The sequence below is a fragment of the Neovison vison genome, chromosome 6 (assembly GCF_020171115.1).
Source record: "Neovison vison isolate M4711 chromosome 6, ASM_NN_V1, whole genome shotgun sequence".
Lineage (NCBI taxonomy): Eukaryota > Metazoa > Chordata > Mammalia > Carnivora > Mustelidae > Neogale > Neogale vison.
Genome location: NC_058096.1, coordinates 30,197,142 through 30,219,912, shown reverse-complemented (window position 1 = coordinate 30,219,912; position 22,771 = coordinate 30,197,142). Strand labels below are relative to the sequence as shown.

Sequence of the window (22,771 nt, the reverse complement as noted above, 5' to 3'; positions counted from 1 at the left end):
GGCATGTCATCTGCTCAAAGGGAAAACGGAAGAATTTGGGGTCATACAAAGCCAGACACATGTTCTTTTGCATTTGATCCCAAATTGATTATCAAAAAGGATTCAGTAAATGCTAAATAATTCTGTTTTATGTGAATGTTAACAATCCATAGAACTAAATATCAGCTTGTCCACTTGCTAGATAGTAGAGTTTCAAATGCTGGTCCAATTCATTTCATTCAAATGTTCAGTTTTTCACTTTTTCAACATTCCCCCCTGCCCCCCCCCACACCACTTCCCCAGCCTCTTATGCTTCACAGAGATTGTCCTTCTCAGATACATCCTTGTACCTCATGGCCTAGTTCTAATACAAAGATTCCGTATAATAACTCCTGTAGGACCCCATGTTCGGTGCACTTAAACTGAATCCTAAGACAGACTATAAAAACAAGTGCCTGTTTGTCTGATGGAGCAGGCCATCTTTAGCGGGGCTTAGGAAGGTAAAAACCACTTTCTGAAAAGAAAAGTTGAACCAACTTGGAATCAAAGCTCAACACAGTGAGACACATTTACTGGGAGCCTCAAAAATCTGGAGAGAGTTTCATAACATCCAACTGAGGAACATCACAGGTGTTACAGTTTAACTGAAAAGAACAATAATAATTTATAGCCTGGAAAATGTTCTTCTTAAAATAAAAGTTGTCTGTGGGATTGTGAGTAGAGGGCAGGCATCAAACAACTCAAGTTTATTCATATCTTACAACCATGTGTGTATGGGGCAGGGGGAGAGGAGGGATCTTTGCCCAAACCCTGTACCCACATGTTGTACATATTTTTTCTCATTCTTTTTCTCTTTCATTTTGTATGAGAAGTTGACATTATCCAGGCTTTCAAATCACAAAGGCGGATTGAAACACTTAAAACCATACCTAGCTACAAAAGCACCTACATGTTTTCATGACGGTGAGCGAGGAACTCCCCAGTTAAATCTGTTAGCACTTCTTTTCTGGGGAAATTATTAAACTGCATTTGTGAGGAGAAAAGGAAGCTGAAAAATCAACTGAATGATGGCTGAAGATTTGCGAGTAGAGGGCTCAGGTATCCTGGAAATACTCTTTCACTGTTAGTTCTTAACTCTTGAGAATAAGAGAATATCTCTTAACTCTTGAGCAGCGAAAAAAGTAGTACTGGGACCATCAGATTCATGTTCTAACTCTTTACAGCCCATTCTGCATGAAGATAAAAGTACCGGGGAATTGCTCAATTGCCTGGCATTTTCTTTTTCAAAGGTTACATCCATTTTACTCTGTTTCTCTTCCAATCAATGAACCAGGTGGGAAGGGGTTCACGTGATTGGCATTGAGTGATGGCTTCTTGCTGTAGTTGTTGACATTCGAAGGTATTTTAGAATAGACAAGCTGTTGCATATTTAAGGAGGGGAAGGTGAAAAGCCTTCCCTAGTTTAAAAGATCAACAATGTACTTCATCAATAACTACACTATTATTTGACAATACCTTAAATTTCACTTTAAAGATATAAACACATCTTAGAATGCCTGTTGCCAGGTTCATACCGAATTTCCCTTAATTTAAGGTTACCCTGAAAACTATATTCTATAATTATCAGATACGCCTAAATGATTTAGTTTAACTGCATTTTAGCATTTGCTAGTATTTGGAAATAAATATTATAAAACTTTAAAGTGTGCCCATAACCTTGATTTATAAAATTTATAACTTTTAAAAAAGATTTTTATTAATTTATTTGACAGAAAGAGATACAGACAGAGAGGGAACGCAAGCAAGGGGAGTGGGAGAGGGAGAAGCAGGCTTCCTGCTGAGCGGGAGCCCGATGCGGTACTCGATCCCAGGACTCTGGGATCATGACCTGAGCTGAAGGCAGCCGCTTAATGACTAAGCCACCCAGGTGCCCCTATAACCTTTTCTTATAAAGAAAACTTCTTCCTTTAATCTTTTTTTGAAGATCAAAAATTCCTCTTTTGATCATACCTATGAACATTTTTAATTTTTAATTTAATTTTATTATGTTATGTCAGTTACCATGCCCTACGTCATTAGTTTTTGATATGGTGTTCCAAGGTTCGTTATTTACGATGAGCTCTGAACATTTTAATTGTTTGTAACTTGCATAGGTTTTAGACAAATCTTCTAAACAAAAAATGGTTTCAACTGGGGGTTCCTTGTTTAAACTTGAAAAGACGTGCAATGGCATAGTTGAGTTATATTCCATGTTCTCCAGTTCATTTCCAAAAAGACTTGGAACCAAAAACTAGGACAAACGATCCCACATCAATCCTTACAATGGAAATTAAAAAGTGGTTATTAACTCTGCCTCCTGAGTTGAAACTGCTGGGTTGCATATGGTTCTAGTTACAGTGGTCATAATGTAAGTACATTGGCTTAAGACTATTGTTTTCTCAATATTACTATTTTTTAATTCAATTTATTAATAAACCAGGGGTTCCACTGGTCGTTAATGGATAAAAGTGGATATAAATCGTTAAGACTAGGGAATTTGGCTTAACATCCACACTCACATCATGAAGCCCACATCAAAATACGTACACCATATTATACAGATAATATGTATACATATAATACACCATACTAAGTATGGTTTTAAGTGTTTCAATCCGCCTTTGTGATTTGAAAATATACTATGTGGAATGGACAATAAAGGATTATTTTCAAAGATAGATGTGTATAGTTTGGGATAATTTTTTTTCAGGCTAAATTTTCTCCTCCAATGTACTCAATCATAATCATAAATGATAAAAAATGAAACTAAGTTACTTACAATAACAGAATTTAAGGCTAAGTGGATTCTGGAGATTACACAGTGAAGTAAGGATCTAAAAGTCATACAATTAATTAGCAGGAAAGCAAAAGATGCAGTCTAGAGCTTCTGGCCACCCGAAGTGTGTGATCTTCCACAATAGTAATGATACTGTTTTACTCAGATTATCCCTTCCGATATATACAACCACTCAATATGGAAACCTCATTAATAGATAATTGTCAAAATTTTTAGAATCAACATATATACTAACTGAAAGAAAGAGAAGTGAACTGGAGAAAAAAATATGAGAGCCGACTGAATGTTGATTTTTATTTATTTATTTGTTTTTAAGGATTTATTTATTTATTTGACAGAGAGAAATCACAAGTAGGCAGAGAGAGGAGGGAAGCAGGCTCCCCACTGAGCAGAGAGCCCGATGTGGGGCTCGATCCCAGGACCCTGAGATCATGACCTGAGCTGAAGGCAGAGGCTTTAACCCACTGAGCCACCCAGGCGTCCCTGAATATTGATTTTTAAAACAATATTTTCTGCACTAGGAATGTTTACTTAGAACAAGGTAAGTTTGTCTAATATAATATTGGTACTCTGCACCAAAAGCACCAAGTAAAAAATATTTTGGATAATATGAAAATCAGTCAACATGAACCAAAATGCAGGTCTATATGAACACGCTCTATTTGTTAAATTGCTATTTATAGTAAGCCTCTCTTGTTTATTCCTTTCATTCATAATGCCACTCTCTTGGGAATCCCATTTCTTCTGTAATCAGCATATGATGCAATGGAAACGCACCTGTCATAGCACGTTTGTCACAGTTGCATAGGTGTGGCCACAGATGATTGCCCTTAAGAGGCAACAGAAGTTCTTAATCAGTCACCTGAAGACCCATGCTTGAAAGATTATCTGAAAATTATGAAATGCATCTCCAAGTTCATACTCTATTTGATAGCCAAAGTCCTCTTAAAATTACTTGTAGATGATACTGGAAAGGGAATAATGATATAATAAAAATAATTAGTAACACCTAAATGGTGCTTATTAAGTACCAGGCACTCTTCAGAACGCTTCATATATAATTTCTCTACACAGATATATGTGTGTGTTTTCATATATATATATACATAAAACATATATATATATGTTTTCATATATATATATATATATGTATATATATATATACATTTATCCCTCACACCAACAGTCATGACATACATATTATCAACATGCCGATTTTACAGATAAAAAGGCATAAAAAGTTTAAAATATTTATTCAGACTCACTCAGTAGTGTTTGTTGACTGACTCAATACTCTTACACTCTGCACCTTATGGACAAACTATGTTACAATTCCACTAGATTTCTTGCCTTTGCCTTAGCACACCTTTGTCATCGCTGTGCCACTCCGCCTATTATTCCTTTTGCTTTAATGCAATTTCCAATCTTTCTGCCTACTAAAGTCCCACTCTTCCTATAAGTGACCTGTTTGATCTTGACTGCCCTCAGATTGCACCAGCTGGAAATCATCTATTCCTTCTCATAGAGTTCTCACACTATGTTGTGTATATCTTCAACCATTTATCAGACACTACTTTTGCTTTAGGGACTCAAACAGGTGTTATCTTCTCTTCTAAAAGGTGATCTCGTTGAAGGTGGGAACCATTTCACAGGTCATTATGTTCCTCACAGGGCCTATAGCCAGTTGCCTTGTTTATAAGCGATGCTCAGTAAGCATGTGCTAAGTCAAATAAATAACCTCAACACATCTCAAGCTATTTCTCCTGTTGACATGCTCAGAAAATAGCTAGTCATTTCAGGAACAAGAGTCTGGAACTCTTCTACAAGAGTTTCAGAGCTGAGAAGTTGGAAAGAGGCTCTCCAGAGAAGCATGGTATAGAGATAAATATCTCTCGGCCCTAGCTACAGCTCTACCATTTCGTGGCAAAGGAATCTGTGACAAGGCACATAAAATCACTGAGCTTCAGTTCTCCATGTGTCCAACCAATGGCAGAGCTGTACTGCATAGCTGCAAAAACTTCTAGCTTTGAGGTGCTATCATTTCCAGGATATATATTGAGTATTATTGAAGTCTCTACTAAAAGTGAAAAGTTCAGTTTGGGTTAATTTCATTTGTAAGACTTTATAGGGTGATTGGAGAAGACTTAGAAGACAATAACTGATGGGATTAGAAACCAGCACTGATGAAAATTTAAGGTGTATTACTACAATATAAAATTGTTTCACTATAAAACACCATATCCAACTCATAAAGGCCACCCAATGTTTTCTTTTCAAGGTGAATTAAAATACATTCACCTCGTACTTTGCCAGTAGGAAAGTAAAATGGTACAGTTGTTTTGGAAAATGGCCTTGCAGTTCCTCAAAAGGTTATACATGGCCTCACCATATGACCCACCAATTCTACTCCATGTAAACATCAAAAGAAATGAAAATATAGGTGCGCATAAAGATTAGTACACAAATGCTCACAGCAGTATTATTTATAATAGACAAAAAATGGAAACAACTCAAATGTCCACGAATTGATTAATTCAAAGGATAAATGATAAGGAATAGTACGCTGCAAGAAAAGTAATGAAGTATGGATACGTCCTGCGATGTGGGTGAGCCTTGAAAACATTAGACTAGGGAAAAGAAGCTAGTCACAAAAGACAGATAGTACATGATTCTATCACATGAAATGTCCAAAATAGACACATGTACAGAGACAGAAAGCAGACTAGTGGCCTCCCAGCACTGGCAGAGGGGTGGTAGATGAGGAGTAGGATATAGGGTTTTTTTTTGTTAGAGAACAAAAAAAGTTATAAAATTAGATTGTAGTAATAGTTGCACAATTCTGTGAATAAGCGAAAAACCACTGACTTGTATACTGTATGTAGGTGAAGTGTATGGTATATGAGCTACATCCCAATAAACTTGTTGGAGAAAAGAAATTTAATTAGTAAAACTGAGCCATGTCTGTGTTGGCCCTTATCTGAGTTTAAAAAAAAAAAATGAATTTTCCAGTTAAGACCCCTCTGAATTTTATTCTTAAAACCAAAAGTGGGTCTATAAAGTGGGTCTATAAAGACGGTCAAACATGCCTAATTCCTGACTATACATCAGTTTAATGTCAATGGCGATAAACGGGGCCTTGGATATGATAATTGCAACAACAGATAGGTTAGGCCACTGTCCACTAACGAGGTATTACTTTTAATCTTCCTCCTCTTTTTCAACTATTATTGAGACATCTATTTGGAGACTAATAATAGAAGTAATCCACTTAATTGTATATCTAAAATCTCACTTTTCTGTTGCTAATGCACACATGGAAAGCTGCCCTAAATATACACAGAAGTCTCAACTTCTAAACCATTATATAAGTCATTATATAAGTCAACACTCCTTAGTGGGGAGGAAACATGTATGCCCCTAATAAGGCGCAACAGAACCATTTAAAGGAGTTCTCCATTTATATACATACCATTCAATAATGTGTTAAAAACACAGCAGTGTTAGTGTGGGGTGTGGGGGAAGAATGATCATGAAAACCACCATGACAGAAAATATTCTTGGTTTGATGGAAAAAAAGCCTAACAGAGCAAATGGTCAATTCTCTATCTTCTGCAATGTGAAAAGCAGAACATTAAATCACCAAAATTCACGATGTCCCTTGTGTCAAAATACACATGTTTAAGAATCCTCTCTGTCTCTCACTAGACTCACAAACACAGGTGCCCACACACAGACCTCAAAATAAATAAATAAACCTTGTTCAGATGGTAAATGTCTCATGTGTTGAGAAGGGCATGAATATAAACATCTCAAAAACACCCCATGAGCACATTTTAACTTACTCAACAAATATTTGAATATCTACTATGTGTCATCCAGTGCTCTAGGCACTAGAGGAACATTCTTAAGCATGACAAACAAAACTAAGTCTCTGCCCTAGGAGCCCAGTGGAAGAGTCAGACAATATACAAACATTTCTACCTGCCTATTGTTGGGAGAAATTTTTCCATGGGTCTTTCATGTTTCTGCACATCTTGCTAACAGAGCCACTAATCCCCTTTACTCCAAATGATCTTTTCAAGTATATTTACATACCAAATAGTCTTCTAAAATTGGTGGTGAGCTCTCTTGAGAGCAGAAGGCAGATTTGCTTATTATCCAATATAGTCAAGGCAATGTCTTCCTCTGGGGCAAAGGTTAGGCAGTTTCCTTATTGCCTGTTATAAAACATTCAGGTTCCCAAGATCTGGCTTCCTTGGCCGTGTGACTAACCCACTATGTGTGTGTCATCTCCCGTGGCCACACTACACTGCCTCCAAACCACTTCAGGGGCAAGGTAGATTGAAATGAACATAACATCATGCTCCTTGCTCTGACATGACTAATGAAGCCCGTCATCTCTGATCCAGATATCTCATTTCTCCTCCCAGCATTCATGAAGTTGTGGCACTCTTAATTTCTTAGCTTACAAGCAGAGTAAGGTGCCAGCCCCTTCATTGCTATTTACACACATACACACACACACACACACACACACACACACTTCCGGGAGGTGATAAGTGCTACAAGAAAACACTGAGACAGGTAAAGGAGGCAGCCCAATACTGTTTCAAGGGAAGTAATTTTAGTTCGGGATGCCCATATTTCTGAAGAGATGTTATTAGATAGGGACTTGTTAAATCAATTGAAAGATTTGCCCACGGAAAAATCTGAGGAAGAACGTTTCAGTTAACAGAAAGAACAAATGCAAAAGCCCTACGTCAGAAATAGAATATCAAAAAGGAAAGTTTTAAATTTAGGTGTTGGGTGTGAGCAGATGAGGTCAAGGAGGCAGAAAGGGGCCTGAATAGTCTTGTAAACCATTGTGTAGAGTTCTGAGTGGATGCCTTTACACGATTCTGGGCAGGAAGCTGCCATTATCTTACTTCTATGCTTTTAAAAGGTCTCTCTGGCTACTGTGGAAAACTAAGGGGGATGTTGATTTATGCAGGTATTGGAGGAGCAGAAGTGGAAGCTAGATAATCATTTCTCAGACTATTGTAATAGTCCAGTTTTTTCCCAGGATGATAGTGGCAAAATAGTAAGAAATGTTTGGTATCTTATTATTTGAAAATGCATCAAACAATGTAACGGATGGGATGGGAGATGGATTAAATAGGGGCTGGTGATTAGGACGGCCCTCACGATGAGCACAGGGGATGTACGGAAGTGCTGAATCATTATATTCTATACCTGAAACTAATATAACACGTGTTAACTCACTGGAATTAAAATAAAAACTCCATAAAAAAACAATACATTGGATGCTTAGAAGAATGGATAAATGGATATCTATGAGGTAATCAGGTACAGTAAAATAATGCTAGAAACTAGGAGAGGATACATGAGTGTTCACTGCACAGTGCTTTCAGCTTTGCTATATGTTTGAAAATGTTTAAAATAAAATGTTGGGGGGAAATCACAAATATGCACATAAGATCATTGGTATCAAGATATATTTCAAAGTGTTTACTCACAAGTTGGATATGGACTATGAGAATAAGTCAAGAATGATTTCTACTTTTGGATCATGAAAAACTCTGTAAATAATGATTCACTTACTGAGCTGGAAATGACTAGAAAGAGAAGATTCTATCCTCAGCTTGGGTTTGGTATTTTTCCTTTTTTTTTTTTAAATGACATATAATTGACATATTGTATTAGCTTTAGATATGCAACATAGTGATGTGATAATCTGTATAGATTGCAAAATTATCATCACAGTATGTCCAATTACCATCCAAGTTTGATATATTCCCATTAGATCAGGCAAAAATGTCCAGTAGCCAGCTGGATGTGTGAAACACTGTTCCAGGCACTGGAGATACAACAGTATATATTAGAGCCAGGTGCAGTCTCATGGAAGCTATATACCCCCATACAATGATTTACAGCAAGGTGAGAATCATTAGCATTAGGATGGATTTAAAACCCATGTGATTAGGTAAGAATTCTTAAGGATTAGATGCAAATGGAGAAGAAAACACTAAGAATTGAGGCGAAGGTTATCCCAAAACAGTTTTGAGTTAGGAAGAGGTATTTGAGGGGCGCCAGGGTGGCTCAATGGGTTAAAGTCTCTGCCTTCAGCTCAGGTCATGATCTCAGGGTCCTGGGATCGAGCCCCGCATCGGGCTCTCTGCTCAGCGGGGAGCCTGCTTCCTCCTCTCTCTCTGCCTGCCTCTCTGCCTACTTGTGATCTCTGTCTGTCAAATATGTGAACTCCATCTGTCAAATAAATAAATAAATAAATCTAAAAAAAAAAAAGAAATAGGTATTTGGGGTGAGTATAGTAAACATCAGATGCTATATTAGAGCTCTGTGATGGTATAACATACACTTAAAACATTGAAAGAATTGATGGGAATTCCCCCTTAAAAGACTTTACATAATCACTCATTCATGCTTTATTCAATAATTTTTAAAAAAGAAAATCAATATCAACATTAATGTACTAATTTAGATTGATAGGTCTATACCTGGAAACACTATAAGAAGCTAACAGTATTTTTCTTTAGAAATAAATCTATAAAATGGCACTCTGTAAATTTCCATTGTCTGTCTGAACTCAGATCAGTAGACTTCTGTTTGCCTAACTGGTAAAAGACAGGATCTAACTAAATAAGTTTGCATAAAGTTGTATAGTATTATAACTTTATGGATATATTTGGATATATCCAAGGGTAGAACATTATTAACGTTTCTCCTTTAAAGGCATATTTTCTAAATTGTTGTTCAAGAAATATATCTTCTCCACTCTTCAACTGTTCCTCTAATTATTTCCACCATGGTCCCCCCCCAAAAAAAAAGGAGGAGGAGAAGAAAGAAATGAAGGAGAAAGAGGAAGAGGAGGAAAAAGGGGAAGAGGAAGAGGAGAAATAAGTAAAAGAGAATTTTTTTTCCCCTAAAACTCAAAAAACCAGATTACACATCAGAAGTCAATGTGTCTCGTATAGACTGCGGGAACTCCTGAAGCAGCTATCACTAGACACACACCTCTCACATAACTAAGTTCCCTTCATTACTATATATGTATCTCAGTATATGCACTGTGCATCATAGCAATATTTTGATTGTCAAAGATGCTATTTTATACAACTGCTCTGGGATGAGATAACCAGAATTATTATTATTATTATTTTCTATAATCTTGACCTTTTTTCTTCCTTTAAAATGTTCTTTTTTACGTTCTAAGGAATCCTTTTGGTTTATGATCCTCATGTTGCCTAGAATCAAAGGTTATTCAAACAAAGCCAACTGGAAGTGATATTACTACATAGTCGCAAGAACAAATTTCAGGTTACTTATATGCAATTTAAGTTCTGAAATGGACTACATATGGCTATGATAATGAGCCCATTACTAAAAGAAACACTTTAGCAAAATGTATAAACCTGTATGAGATTATACATCTACACTATGCACACACATTATTGTTATCTCCCCAAATATCATGTGGGCCATTTTCATTTAAGAATAGTTAAAAATTAAAGATAAGAACAGTATTCTCATTTTAAAAACATCTTTTCACAATTACTGCAAAATTACTAAATTGACACAATGCACAGGAAGTTGATGTAATTAAATAGCATTGTAGTAATTTATTTTTAGTTCCCTGTAAATGACTGTAAAAACATAGTATCACCTAAAAATAAAGAAAATCTGGAGAACAAAAACTAAACTCAACATGTATTCTCCCATGGAACAGTAAATAAAAATATGCATGTGGTTCATGAATCTGTATTAAATGAGAAAATATTTATTTATATCCCAAATAGAAAAGTTTGTCTGTAGTTCCCAACTAACTTAATGTTTATTCTCTACGGATTCCTACAGACAGAAGATACTGAAAAATCATAAATAATATTAGCACATATCTCCTAGGAGGAGGCAAAACTCCAACATTTTTCATATACTATAAAAATGCACATATAAATAACCCACCAAGCAAATTTCAATGCAAATCTATGTATCATTTGTCACTGAATAAAATTAATTTCTCTGTCTAGCACAAGGATAGTCAGTATATCTTTGAAATGGTACAAGCTTCTCTAAATTTAAAATTCATGGGGAGAATAAGCACACACTTCTAAGAAGGATAATAAGTAAATAGAAATCACAGAATCCTGGAAGAGAAAGAGCTTAGAGATCCTACAAACCAACCCCCTCATTACATATGTGAACGCTCCGTCCCAGTGTTGAAATAGCCTAGAGGGCAGTGTTGTCTACATCCCAAATTTTCAACAATCCCCATGGAGAGGCTGTCATCATTCTAGAGTAAACCAAAGGCAGTCCAATGTCAAATGTATGCTTTATGCACTCATTCAGTAAGTGTCCACAGCTTCCTTTGCTTTAGAAGTAGTAGATGCTAATACAAAAACTAGTTTCACGCACACACAAATTTACCATTCCCTTTTATTGGGCATTCTCACTACACTGACAATTTTGATTCAGACATAAACTTCCCCCTTATCCTATAATGTTAAATCAAAACAAAGGTCCTAGGTGTGTCTCTGGGGCAGGAGGGGCGAGATAGGGTGAGAAGGAAGAAGGGAGAGAGGAAAAGGAGGGAGGGAGTCAGGCTGGGAGGGAGGGAGAGAGGGAAGAAGAGATGATGTCTTTCTACTGCTGTTCCAGCAAGCTGGTTAATTGCATTTGTTTCATATATCTCCAAACACCCTGGTACATTAATTATATTCTGTAACACCAAGCTTTTCTGATTCCCTCTGTCACTTCCACTGAGCAATTTAATTGTATTCCTCTTAGCTACACACTAATTCAAAAAAAAGGAAAAGAAAGAAAGAAAGGAAAGAAAAAACAACTTGGTGATAATTCTGTAATATAATACATAATTTATACATGCATTCCCGGTATGGAAATATGTAAATTCATGGCTTATGAGGCTATATTATCCAAAAAAGTTCTATCAAAGTCTTCTTATCATGATAATCAAACACACTTAGGAGAAATATGTAAGCCTTTTGGTTGGGGCAATGTAAATGTACTGTAAAGGTAAATGTATTGCTGAAGAAAATGTATGGTGACTGATTAGGTATGACTATGGATATTGTCACCGTGTGAGTCACAGTGATTAATTCCTAAACATCTACTACTTAGAAGGGAAAAAGAAAAAGCAGTGTGCCCACATGAATGCTTTGCCTCCTATTGCTGGGGGCAAAGGTACTCCTGTAGTCCCTGATTGAAAACAGCCACGTGACAGTAGGTAAACTCATCTGTACTGCTTCATGTTTATAGAAAGTCTTCCTGTTTGTATCTTCCGATAGATTGGGTTCTGTGCAGCAGCAGCTGCCAGGAACAAAGTTAGCTCCTACAGGCGGGCAAAAATAGGCAGTGTCCCAAAAAAATGAATTCATCCACAATGCAACCGCTGAAGGAAAGTTTATGTAGCAACAAGCTACTACGGTGGCTCAAATATTTGGACCGACACACGGATTCTTTACAAGTACAATAGTTACAGATCTAAAGTCCGACGGACAATCCACATTCTCAGGAAAAACAACAATAATAACAACATGCTCTACTCTTCTCTTTATACATATTCTTTCCATTGATTTAATAATTAAGGTTTCTAGAAGGTTAATACCAAATGTTCTTTCGGCTTTCTTCTTATAAACAAAAAAGCATGTTAATGATTACTTCCGCACATCATTCAAAAGAGCTACGTTTAAAAAAAAAAAAAAAAGATTTTACAATCCTCACACCAGAAACTGACATCCTGTGAAAGTATCCCAGGAAACCGTAGCTGAACAAAAGACAGGAGAATCGGAGGTAGAATGCTCTCTGCTTGACAGACTGACTCAACCTAGAGGGAGACACCTAGGCACCCGTTTCAGATCCCCATTGTGTTCGCCACTGGGGACTAAGCTGAGTGTTCTGTGCCCACAGCCGGCCCAAAGCTTATGTTTCCCCCTTCCTGGAGCCTCGCCCAGTCTTACTTTTGACAGTTTTCTCCCTAGGATCTGAATGCTTGATTCTGATTTCACACTAGAAGAGCACTCAGCCACACACAAGTGACACCCATTGATCCCTGAGACACCCTGCCTCGAATTCCTAACCCACTGAACCTTCGCTGAAGTGTCTATTACTATTTTTCTTCACTTGAATTTCTAAGCCAAAGTTCAGATACAGGAACAAACACCAAAAGGGAGTAAGCACACAAGCGTATCTGAGAGATTTGCTTAAATATTCCCTTTTCGAACAGGACCGAGAGCCTACTATTTATGATCCAACTCCTCAATTAATTAAATTACAACAATAACAACAATAGGTGACTACTAACACGTTCCACCTGCAGCAGTTTAGAAACAAAGACTTAAAACCTCTGCCCCCCAGAAGCCCCCGTGCCTGTTCAAAAGGGACTAACAGACATAATGTCATTTTATTTATAGCCCACAACGCACTCGGAAAGAAAAGGCTTTGGGGGTGGGGGGGAGGAGAAAAGTATTTTCAACTTACCGTCAACCCGAACATATAAAAATCCACAGAGCAGTAGTTGTGTAAACATCAGCCGACTCATTTTGACATATTAAAAAGGATCCAGATTGTTTAAGAAACCAATCCCAGAGAGCAAAAGTACAAAAATAAGTATCAAAAAAAGAGGTAGGTCCCAAGTTTAGACTTTCCTAGATGCTAATTAAAGTCAGGAAGAGCAAATCGCCAAGATGAGAAGGGGTTAGTGGAGAGGTCTTGAATGGGGCACGTTTAGATCCATCCAAATTAACAGAGGGCACTCCAAAAGCTGTAGTATTTCCACCCTCTGGCTTCCTAAATTCCCACAAATTCAGCCCAGCCGGAGGGATTATTCAAGTGTGTCTAACCCTCTCTCCTCAGGCTCCATTGCCATCCAAAGCCAAGTTCTTTCTTCAGAAGTCAAGAAGATGAAGGGGGAAGAAAAAGACCTAATTCCTAGAAAGTGTTCCACAAACTTGCCAGCGCGCTGCCGAAAAACCATTGGCCTGCCTACGGGTGTTCTTTCCCCCGTCTCCTTCTCGGTAGCAGCTCCGCGTCCAGAGTTATTTTATTATTATTATTTTTTTTTTCACTTAACTTCCATAATAAGGATGTGTCAAAGCAACACTTTGCAGGCGGGCCGACTTGGCGGGCCTCTCCGTTGCAGCCTCGTTGCCTCCCGCCACCACTCCGGTTTCCGAAAGAGAGGCAAAGAGCAATCAGACGGCTCGGGTGGAGAATCCGAACTCCTACGAGGTGGGGCTGCAGGGGAGGGAGGGAACGAGGGGCAGGGCTGAGGCAGCGGCCACCCCCGCGTTGCCGCCTCCCAGCGACTGGGAAACCCCGGCGGCTGCGGGCGGCTGCCGAGCGGGGCGAGCGAAGCCCCGGAGCCGGGGAGCGGGCGCGGCAGGGAGCGCGCGGTGCAGCCGCCTGGCGCGGTCCGGCCGCCGGCCGGGGTCGCAGCCGCCGGTCCCTCCGCCGCCGCCGCCGCCGCTGCTCCCGCGGCCACGCAGCAGAGCGTCCGCCTCCTCCTGCAGCTGCCGAGAGTGGAAGGACTTAGAGGAGGGAAGGCGAGGAGGCGGGAGGGGTGGGGAGGAACGAAAGCCGCTCGGAGTCTGCCCCGGGGAGGGGGGCGGGGGTGAGGAGGGGGTGCGCCGAGCTTTCCACCTCCGGAGTCCGCCGCCCGCACGTGCAGGGGACGCCAGCCCGCTGGGCAGTCGGGGGGCGGAGGGGAGGGGAGCCGAGACTCCTAGGGGGACGGAAATTAACAAATTGGGAGCCCGAGCCGCCGGTCAACTCCTTCCCCCTCTGCGCGCCTCCTGGTCCCGCCCCCGCCCCCTACCCTCCTTCCAGCCCTGGGAGGGGATAGGTGCGCTCTAGGCTCCTGCTCCTCGCGGCGTCCCGTTTAATGGGCAGGTAATTTTCTCAGTGAGTGATTTCATGGAAGCCCTTCCTAATTATTCATCCCTCCGTCAGGCCGAGATGCACGCGCTTTCTGGAAGAAGATCATCCTCCAGGACCCAGGGCGCAGCCTCATTACCCGTTAAAATCACACAAACACTCTTCACCTTTTAGCAAAATGAGAAGCTGAGCGGGAGGGAGAAAAGGAAAGGAAACAAAATATAACCACCTTTTGGAGCGGAAAGGTTGTGTGTGGGTGCTTCCTAGGTCGTTAAAAAGGCACAAGAAGAAAAAAAAGGTGGGGGGGGGTGTTGTAGAGAAATCTCTAGCATCTAGGGGCTCGTTTTCGCCAAGATCTATGGCCCCCGGAGGAATCCCGGGGAGAGGAGGGCGGTGAAGGGGTGGCATCCCCTCTTACGTTACTCAGTTGCCTTATGATCCCTCAAAGATGAGTTTGAGGCGGGATTGTGGGATGGATGCAAGGAGTTCAGGAGAAAATGCTTAGGTAGGGAGAGGGGATCAGAGACTTGGGGGTGAGGGGTGCATGCGAAGCCTTATCCTACAGAGACTAGCACCTCTGAAAGGAAATTTGGAAAACACAGGACGGAGGAAAGCTGAAAACCCACCGAGCTAAAAGAAGCTCAGAAAGAGCCGAATTCCAGCCCAAAGATGACAAACCCTGAAAATAAAGGCAAAAACCACCAAGTGAATGCCATCAGGACCGAGGATGATTATGGAGAGCCACGTTAGATCAAAGGGATGCCAGTGTCTGCGGTGCCCCCGGTGTGGCCGGCGTGGCCAGGCCCACGTGTGATCACAGGCTCACTGGTAGCTGTTTGATGCTTGTTCCGGTGATTAGAAGGCGGGCTATGGGAACTCACGCAGGTCCCCGAGCCCTGCTAAATGCTGGATAGTGAGTCTTTAGTTCCCCCTACTGGAAAATATTAGGAACGAGGCCCTCCGTTTGAGGTGGCTGCAGGAAGAGCCTTTTGTTTGGTGGATATGTTTTGGTGTTGCCACTTAATTTAGCTCTCCCTGGGCCATTATGGAGGTGATATTGTGTGTTTCCAAAAAAAAGAAAAGAGAAAGAGAGAGAGATTGAGATGGTCAGCGACGCTTAAGCAATTAGGAGAGTTCTTATGACATCTCAGCATGCTGGAAAATTATGGTGATGAAATAGTCTTGCAAAAGAATAAAACCACTTTTCTTGTGAAGCATGAAGAGTAATTTCAGCACATTTTTGATCTACATTATTTAGTTGTAAAATTTAAAAAGTGCATTAATGTGCTGAAGTTAAATCACTTGAATCCTCACAGTAATGTTTCTGACCTGCGTTACTGTTTGCCACTCTGTGAAAGTAAGACTAAACATGTTCTTGGGTTTTTTATTTTTGTTTTTGGTTTTTTTTCCCCAAATGGCCAAATCTAAATTAGTACCGTGGTCGGGGAAAAAACCCAAAATTCTTTGGAGTAGCATCCCTCTTATCTATCTGTAATACTGAAAAATGACTGATAATTCTTTAAACATGTATTTTAAATGTTTGGACTAAGATTTCAAGTAAGGAACTATAAAGTCTACCCCATTCCTCTAAATAATGTACCCCCCTCGACACACACGCAATCTCTATCTCAGTCAAATTTCCTTACATGTATTCAATAAAAATACTCTGACACTAGAATTTCCCTAATAAAGAATGCAGGAATTAAAATGATATGGATTTTAAGCCCTTAAACTTCAACATAGATATCAGAAAGGAAGATATTAGAACATTGTACCTGGAAGACTTTTCTTATGGCTATTAATTTATAGGACAAAAGATAGATTTCATTTTATACTTGATAGACCCACCATCTATAGATGCTTTTCCTTAAGTGATCTATAAACTCACTCAGAGGTGGAAAGGTTGTGTGTGGGAAGAGGGGGGATAGGTTGGAGGAGAATGACCTACCATTTACTATTGTCCTCTAGGGCAGAAAAGTGTTGCTTCATATCTTACAGAGAGTTGTCCTTCTGTAGAATATGACGAATGAACTCATGGGGAGAAAAGGCTTATTTAAAGGAAATCCCTGTGGTTATATTTCCTTGGCATTTGAGCCCAGCATCATCATTTTGCATTTTGCAATGCATTTTGCATTCATACTTTTATGTACTGAAAATGGCAAAGAAAGCCAGTGATTTCTGTCTGGTGCCACTTTTTGCTAGACATTACCTACCTTATGTAGTAATGTCTATAACAAAGGAATTTTGGACTCCATGTTTTTTTGCTTTTCTCCAAGATAAGTTCATAAGTGATATTTTAAAAGAATGTATTGTCAGTATCTTATTTGATATTAAATGTGACTCAGGAAAACTCATGTGTTTTTTGTTTTTTTTAAGAATCTCATACCAAGTGATGGTTTAAGATTATGAGCAAAACTCTTACACTGTCAGCAACAGTGAGAGTCAGCAGACAGAAGTGTAATACGGACAATGTTAAGTCCAAGGGGAACAAAGACATCTCCTTCTGGAAGATTTGATAAGATCCATGTTAAAGAAATGTGTATATTTCAATTAAATTTAGCATACTTCTAGTGAGCACTGTGTAAAAAATTGATGTCTCACCCTATTTTTTTTTCTTAAAGGAAAATCTTTAAAACCTGAACACGTGACTAGAAGTTGGAAATTCAATTTTATCAGTGCTTTCACTTCAAAAACATTTTTTTAAGGTTTTCAGTAAGACAGAAAGCTAGAAATGACTTCAAACAATGAAGTCCCACCACCATTAAATCAGAGAGTGGAAGACACAGAAAATTAAGTGGTCTGTTGGTTTCAATATCTTTCCAAATTCAAATTGCTTTTTCTTCTCCAAACAAGCAGCTGAATAGAGAAATGTACATAGAAATCTAGGCTCCTTTTATGTAAAACTTGGAATGGTATTATTATGTACTCAAAATGTGCCTACCAGATAAATATATATTTTAATACATCCAAAGACAACTGTGTGTAAGAGACTATAATTAACCCTAATTTGGGTAAGGTGATCAAATGGCCTTCTTTGTGATTGTACCTCTAAGTTGGCATTCATGGAGAACCATAAAACACTCATCTGAAGGCAATCTGCGCAATATAGGACGGAAAATAGTAAATATTTCTTTTTCATACCAGATTCTTCAAATATGTGGTATAAATAGAAAAACTCCAATCCATTTTCCCCCCACTCTTTCCAATACATGCTTGTTATGATTGTAAGAGAGTATATACAGGCAAATCAAAGGTTTGATCCAGGATGATAATTTCAATATCTATCACCACACGGTAAGCAAGTACTCTGTGTCAAGGATTTTTATAGTTTTTAAAAATTCGCCACAATGTTTAATTCTTGGAAAAGTTTCATTATGTGGGTGATACCATTCCTATTGTGCAGATGAGAATACTGAAGATTAGAGAACTCACCCAAGTTAATAAAAGGTGCAGTATTCCTTTGAATCCAGGTATGACCACAGAATCTATGCTAAGTGTTAGGCTCTGTTTCCCAGGATTTATTGGAGATACCCTCCACATTATAGAAACACTTTAATAAATTTCTTTGACTGATAAATTTTTAAAAATCCCTGATGCACCAAAAATATAGAAATATATAATCAGTCTTTGTTTTCAAAATCAAAGAATTTTTTAAAGCCCAGAGATCACCATGTGTTAATCTGTTCAGTTTCAATTCTTCTGTATAAGATTGTCTTAGCATACCATACAGAAACACCATGTTTGGATGAAAGGTTTGGGTTGTAATCTACAAAAGGATAGTAGACAATTAAAATAACCAGAGTATTAAAAATCCAGAGCAGAGAAGGATGAGTCATTCCGTCCTATGTTATTTTTTATTACCCTCCACCTTATTTCAAAAGTGATTTGAGGGAGCCAAAATAAAATTATTTTTCTTCGGAAATATGTTCCAAGTATCTAATTTCAATTAATTCACTTTCAAGTATTCATCAATACTTTTACATATATAGTAAGTTTGCCTACCTATGTATCTATCGATGAGTCTCATACTTTGGGTACGTTACCTGTAATTATTAAAATAGTCTATTTTCAGAAATCTGGAATTTAAGCTGACTAATATATAGCAATCTTTCATAAAAATAGCGTGTTTCTTCCTAAATACCATCACTTGTAATCAAAAAGAATAGTTTTCCTTCTTTAGAATTAATGTCAGATTGGAAAATCTTTTTCTATCTTGATTGAAAATTCGAGTGATACTTTCAAACTTAACATCATTTTTGAATCAATAAAATATTAGAGTAATATGTAATATTGAGGCTTAATTTGTCTAAGTGTGTTCACCTTAAAATCTGGAATTTTTAAAAACACATAGAAACATCCCCGAGTTCCTTGAAAATATCGTATCTTCATGATGTTAGTACTCCTCATTCCACAGTTGTCCATCTCGCTGCCTTGCCTTCATTTGAGTAATCTGTGAACCCCGAACCTCTGCCGAAGTTTAAAATTAGCTCTCTGGTAGCACAGATGATAACCTCTCACCTAGATTAAAAAAGTGTTTTTATAAAATAAGCAAAGTTGTCAACCTCACAAGCTACAAGCACAACTCGGTCCTCTAACTGTGACAGGCTAGGATTTGCACGTGTGCGTGGTGGTTTTTTTTATTTTTTGTTTTTGGGGTTTTTTTTTTTTTTGCTTCATATTTTATTCTCTCTATTTAAAGCTTTTGAGTTCTTATTTTAGTATATAGCCTAATTTCAATGACGTTAAGTAATACACTTTTTGCTATTTTTACATCACAATATCGTGAACCAAAGAAAATCCCTTTGATTCTTTGCCAAACTATTTCAAGTCCATCTGCTCCAATCTGGGCTTTGTATAATTGCATTTTAGCAATGCATAACTGTAATCCTAATAAGGAAGACTTTTAAAAATCTGAAAGAGAATTCCTGTTGTTCTTAAAAAGAAGGGATCGTCAAAGATGTGAGAAGATGCTTCTCCTATCTATAGGTCTCAGATTTTTACACTTATCTGCTCACTGAGTGTCTTTCAGACATATTTAATGGATTCTACAAATGCAAAAGAAGTTGCTTATTCCCCTTCACAATAATATCGTGGAATTAATCCAAGGGCACATGTAATCCAATTGAACTGCCTACGTTTCTACCATACAGAAGAACTAATCTGTTTGGGAGCAGATTCTGGTTTTCTTCCAATATCCAAATTATCTTATTTCTGCCTGATAAAATAACTTCTGACTGCTTATGGAGTACGTGAGGTCCTTTTATTGCAACGAATACTAGGTTTTTAGTTGTTAAATACCATCAGGAAGTCTAGATAATATTGTTTTGCTTAAAAACCCGAGAGATGTAAATACACATTGTCTTTCTTAAGTGTCAGGTAGATGTGATAACAACTACACTACGGAAACCCCTCCATGTCTTCCTTAAGTGATCAAGTGAAATATATGGATGAAATCATCATGGTCCAACTTTACAGACAAACCTGCAAATGAAAGAATAATAGGACACATAAATCACTCCATGTCAAAATATTTGAATTTGGATGAAAAGTCTTTTAACCAGTTTCTACTGATTCATCTTTTACTTAATAAAAAGGAGTATAGAAATACAAAATATTCATAATTTCAGCTTTTCTATTATATACAAATACTGTTGTCAAGGGACCGAATGGACTAAATAATTCAGATTGAAAAATGTTAATACAAGTTTTGACAGCTTAATACAAATTGTATAGTTCCCTATTGCAAAGCTTGTTTTCATTTTTAATATTTTGTCTTTATTTCCAATAACTAGTTCCTTACATTTAATAGGAATATGAAATTTAAATTTTATCTAATATAAGATACGTTGGGCATCTACATTAATTCATGGTTTGTTTGTTTTTTTTTTAAAGATTTTATTTTATTTTTTATTTATTTTTGAGAGAGAGAGACAGTGAGAGAGAGAATGAGCGAGGAGAAGGTCAGAGAGCGAAGCAGACTCCCCATGGAGCTGGGAGCCTGATGTGGGACTCGATCCTGGGACTCCAGGATCACGCCCTGAGCCGGAGGCAGTCGTCCAACCAACTGCGCCACCCAGGCGTCCCCATGGTTTTTAACAATGAAAATTTTCACCAAATCTCTGTCCTTTAATCACTGCCTTTTTTTTTTTTTTCTTTTTTTCAAAGATTGCTCATTTAGTATCCTTTCCTTCAGTGAGATGGCAAACATGAGTGTTTGAAGTACTGATTGTTATAGACGGGGCCAGTGAAAATTATGTGGCATGATGATCGCTGAGAGGGATAAGCTTGTCTCTGTAGTTGGCTTAAGCCCAGGTTATTACTTATCTATTATTCAGTTTCTTCCTTCTCCACTGCCCACCAAACACACACATTAAAAAGACATTATATCAGGGCACCTGGGTAGCACAGTTGAATGGGCGCCTGCTCTTGGTTTCAGCTCAGGGTGTGATAAGGTCGTGAGATTGAGTCCCTGGCAGGCTCTGCATGCAGCCCAGAGTCTGCCTGAAAAATTCTCTCTCCCTCTCCCTTTTCCCCCCATCCTGCTCTCTCCCTCTCTTTCTTTGGAATGAATAAAGAAATAAATCCTAAAGAAAGGAAAAAAGAAGTTCTATCATAAGGCTGGATGAACATTTACAAGCCTCTGGTTACTTGTTTTCCAGCCTTCATTCTGAATCCTGTTTAAACTATCCAAGAGACATGGAGATTTATTTTAAAGACTTCCCGAGCGGCGCCTGGGTGGCTCAGTGGGTTAAAGTCTCTGCCTTCGGTTCGGGTCGAGATCCCCGGGTCCTGGGATCGAGCCCCGCATCGGGCTCTCTGCTCAGCGGGGAGCCTGCTTCCCCATCTCTCTCTCTCTGCCTCCTTCTCTGCCTACTTGTGATCTCTGTCTGTCAAATAAATCAATAAAATCTTGAAAAAAAAAAAAAAGACTTCTGGAGATTTTACAATATTCTTAAGTAAACCATTCACTTGTCATCAGGAAAATTTTAGTTTTCTCTAATCTAAATCTAAAGTAACCTTTCTACTCCACTATCTCTGCTAAAAGGGGTGATTAATGGGTGCCTACCTGTAGAAAGATAGAGCAGTTCTACCACCCACAATGTGATCATAACAACCACCTCAACTGAAACAAAGATAATAATTGTCCACTCAGAAGAGCATTCGGATGATGCATTGAAAGGCCTTGGCACAAAATACATCTGGTTTTTGACACTTTGGTCATTGGAGTGTACTAACGGATCTCTGTGTCCTGGTGGCAGAGACAATGCTGGTGTTAATCCAGAATCATCTTCTCTTTTTTCACTCAGAGCTTGGCCAAATTTCCCACATGCCCCAGCCTCCCTTGCACTTAAAGGAGATCATGCGATTGAATTCTAGCCATTGGAATATAGGGATTTCTAGGTCTGGCCTGTAAGATACCTTCCATACCATCCTCGGTGCTTTCTGACTATTCTGTCATTTACTTAATGTCAAATCCTGGAGAAAACACTGAGTGACCAGAGGGAAGAAATGAATCCCGGAATGACGGTATAGCACAGACTATCTCACTGTCTTTCAAACACTTGAGACTATGAACTGAACAATGAATAACTGATAATGTGTTAAATTATCGAGGTTTTAGTATTCTTTGTTTTAGCACGTAGCTTGTACTAGCAAGCTCCTTTGAATGCGATCAGCTCCTTTGAATTTTGCCCTAAGTATAAATGGAAATGCAATATATTTCTTCACAGGGCATTAAACCATGATTAATGTTATAACAATTAAATTATAATAATACCTAAGTTTTTAAAAAATTGTCTAAATTATCACAGAGCATATGAGACTGATAATATTTTTAGTCCCATGATTCAGAGTAGTTAATGTAACCACAAATGGATGAAGAAATTTTGAAAGTGTCAGAATTTGAAACCTAGATGGTGTCAACCAAACTTGTAATATCACTGAGAATCCGCTAGGTTATTCTATTACAGATTTCTCACCTTTTTTTCATTGTTACTCCCTTACGGAGCATGTTAAGACATTTTGTTTTCTAATCACCTCTCCATGGGA

General features: G+C 38.5%; 1 protein-coding gene across 20 annotated transcripts in view; it reads right to left on the bottom strand.

Moving 5' to 3' along the window:
* The window catches only part of ROBO2 (roundabout guidance receptor 2), a 1,684,719-nt gene that overhangs the window by 577,855 nt on the left and 1,084,093 nt on the right, over positions 1–22,771 (bottom strand). The window contains exon 1 of one of the 20 annotated variants that reach the window (XM_044251124.1): positions 13,328–14,082. The exons of the other annotated variants lie outside the window; for them this stretch is intronic. Coding sequence (XP_044107059.1) covers positions 13,328–13,388 — 61 coding nt within the window. The 5' untranslated portion in view covers positions 13,389–14,082. Of the gene's footprint in view, positions 1–13,327; positions 14,083–22,771 lie in introns of those variants that run through there. 20 annotated transcript variants of the gene reach the window in all.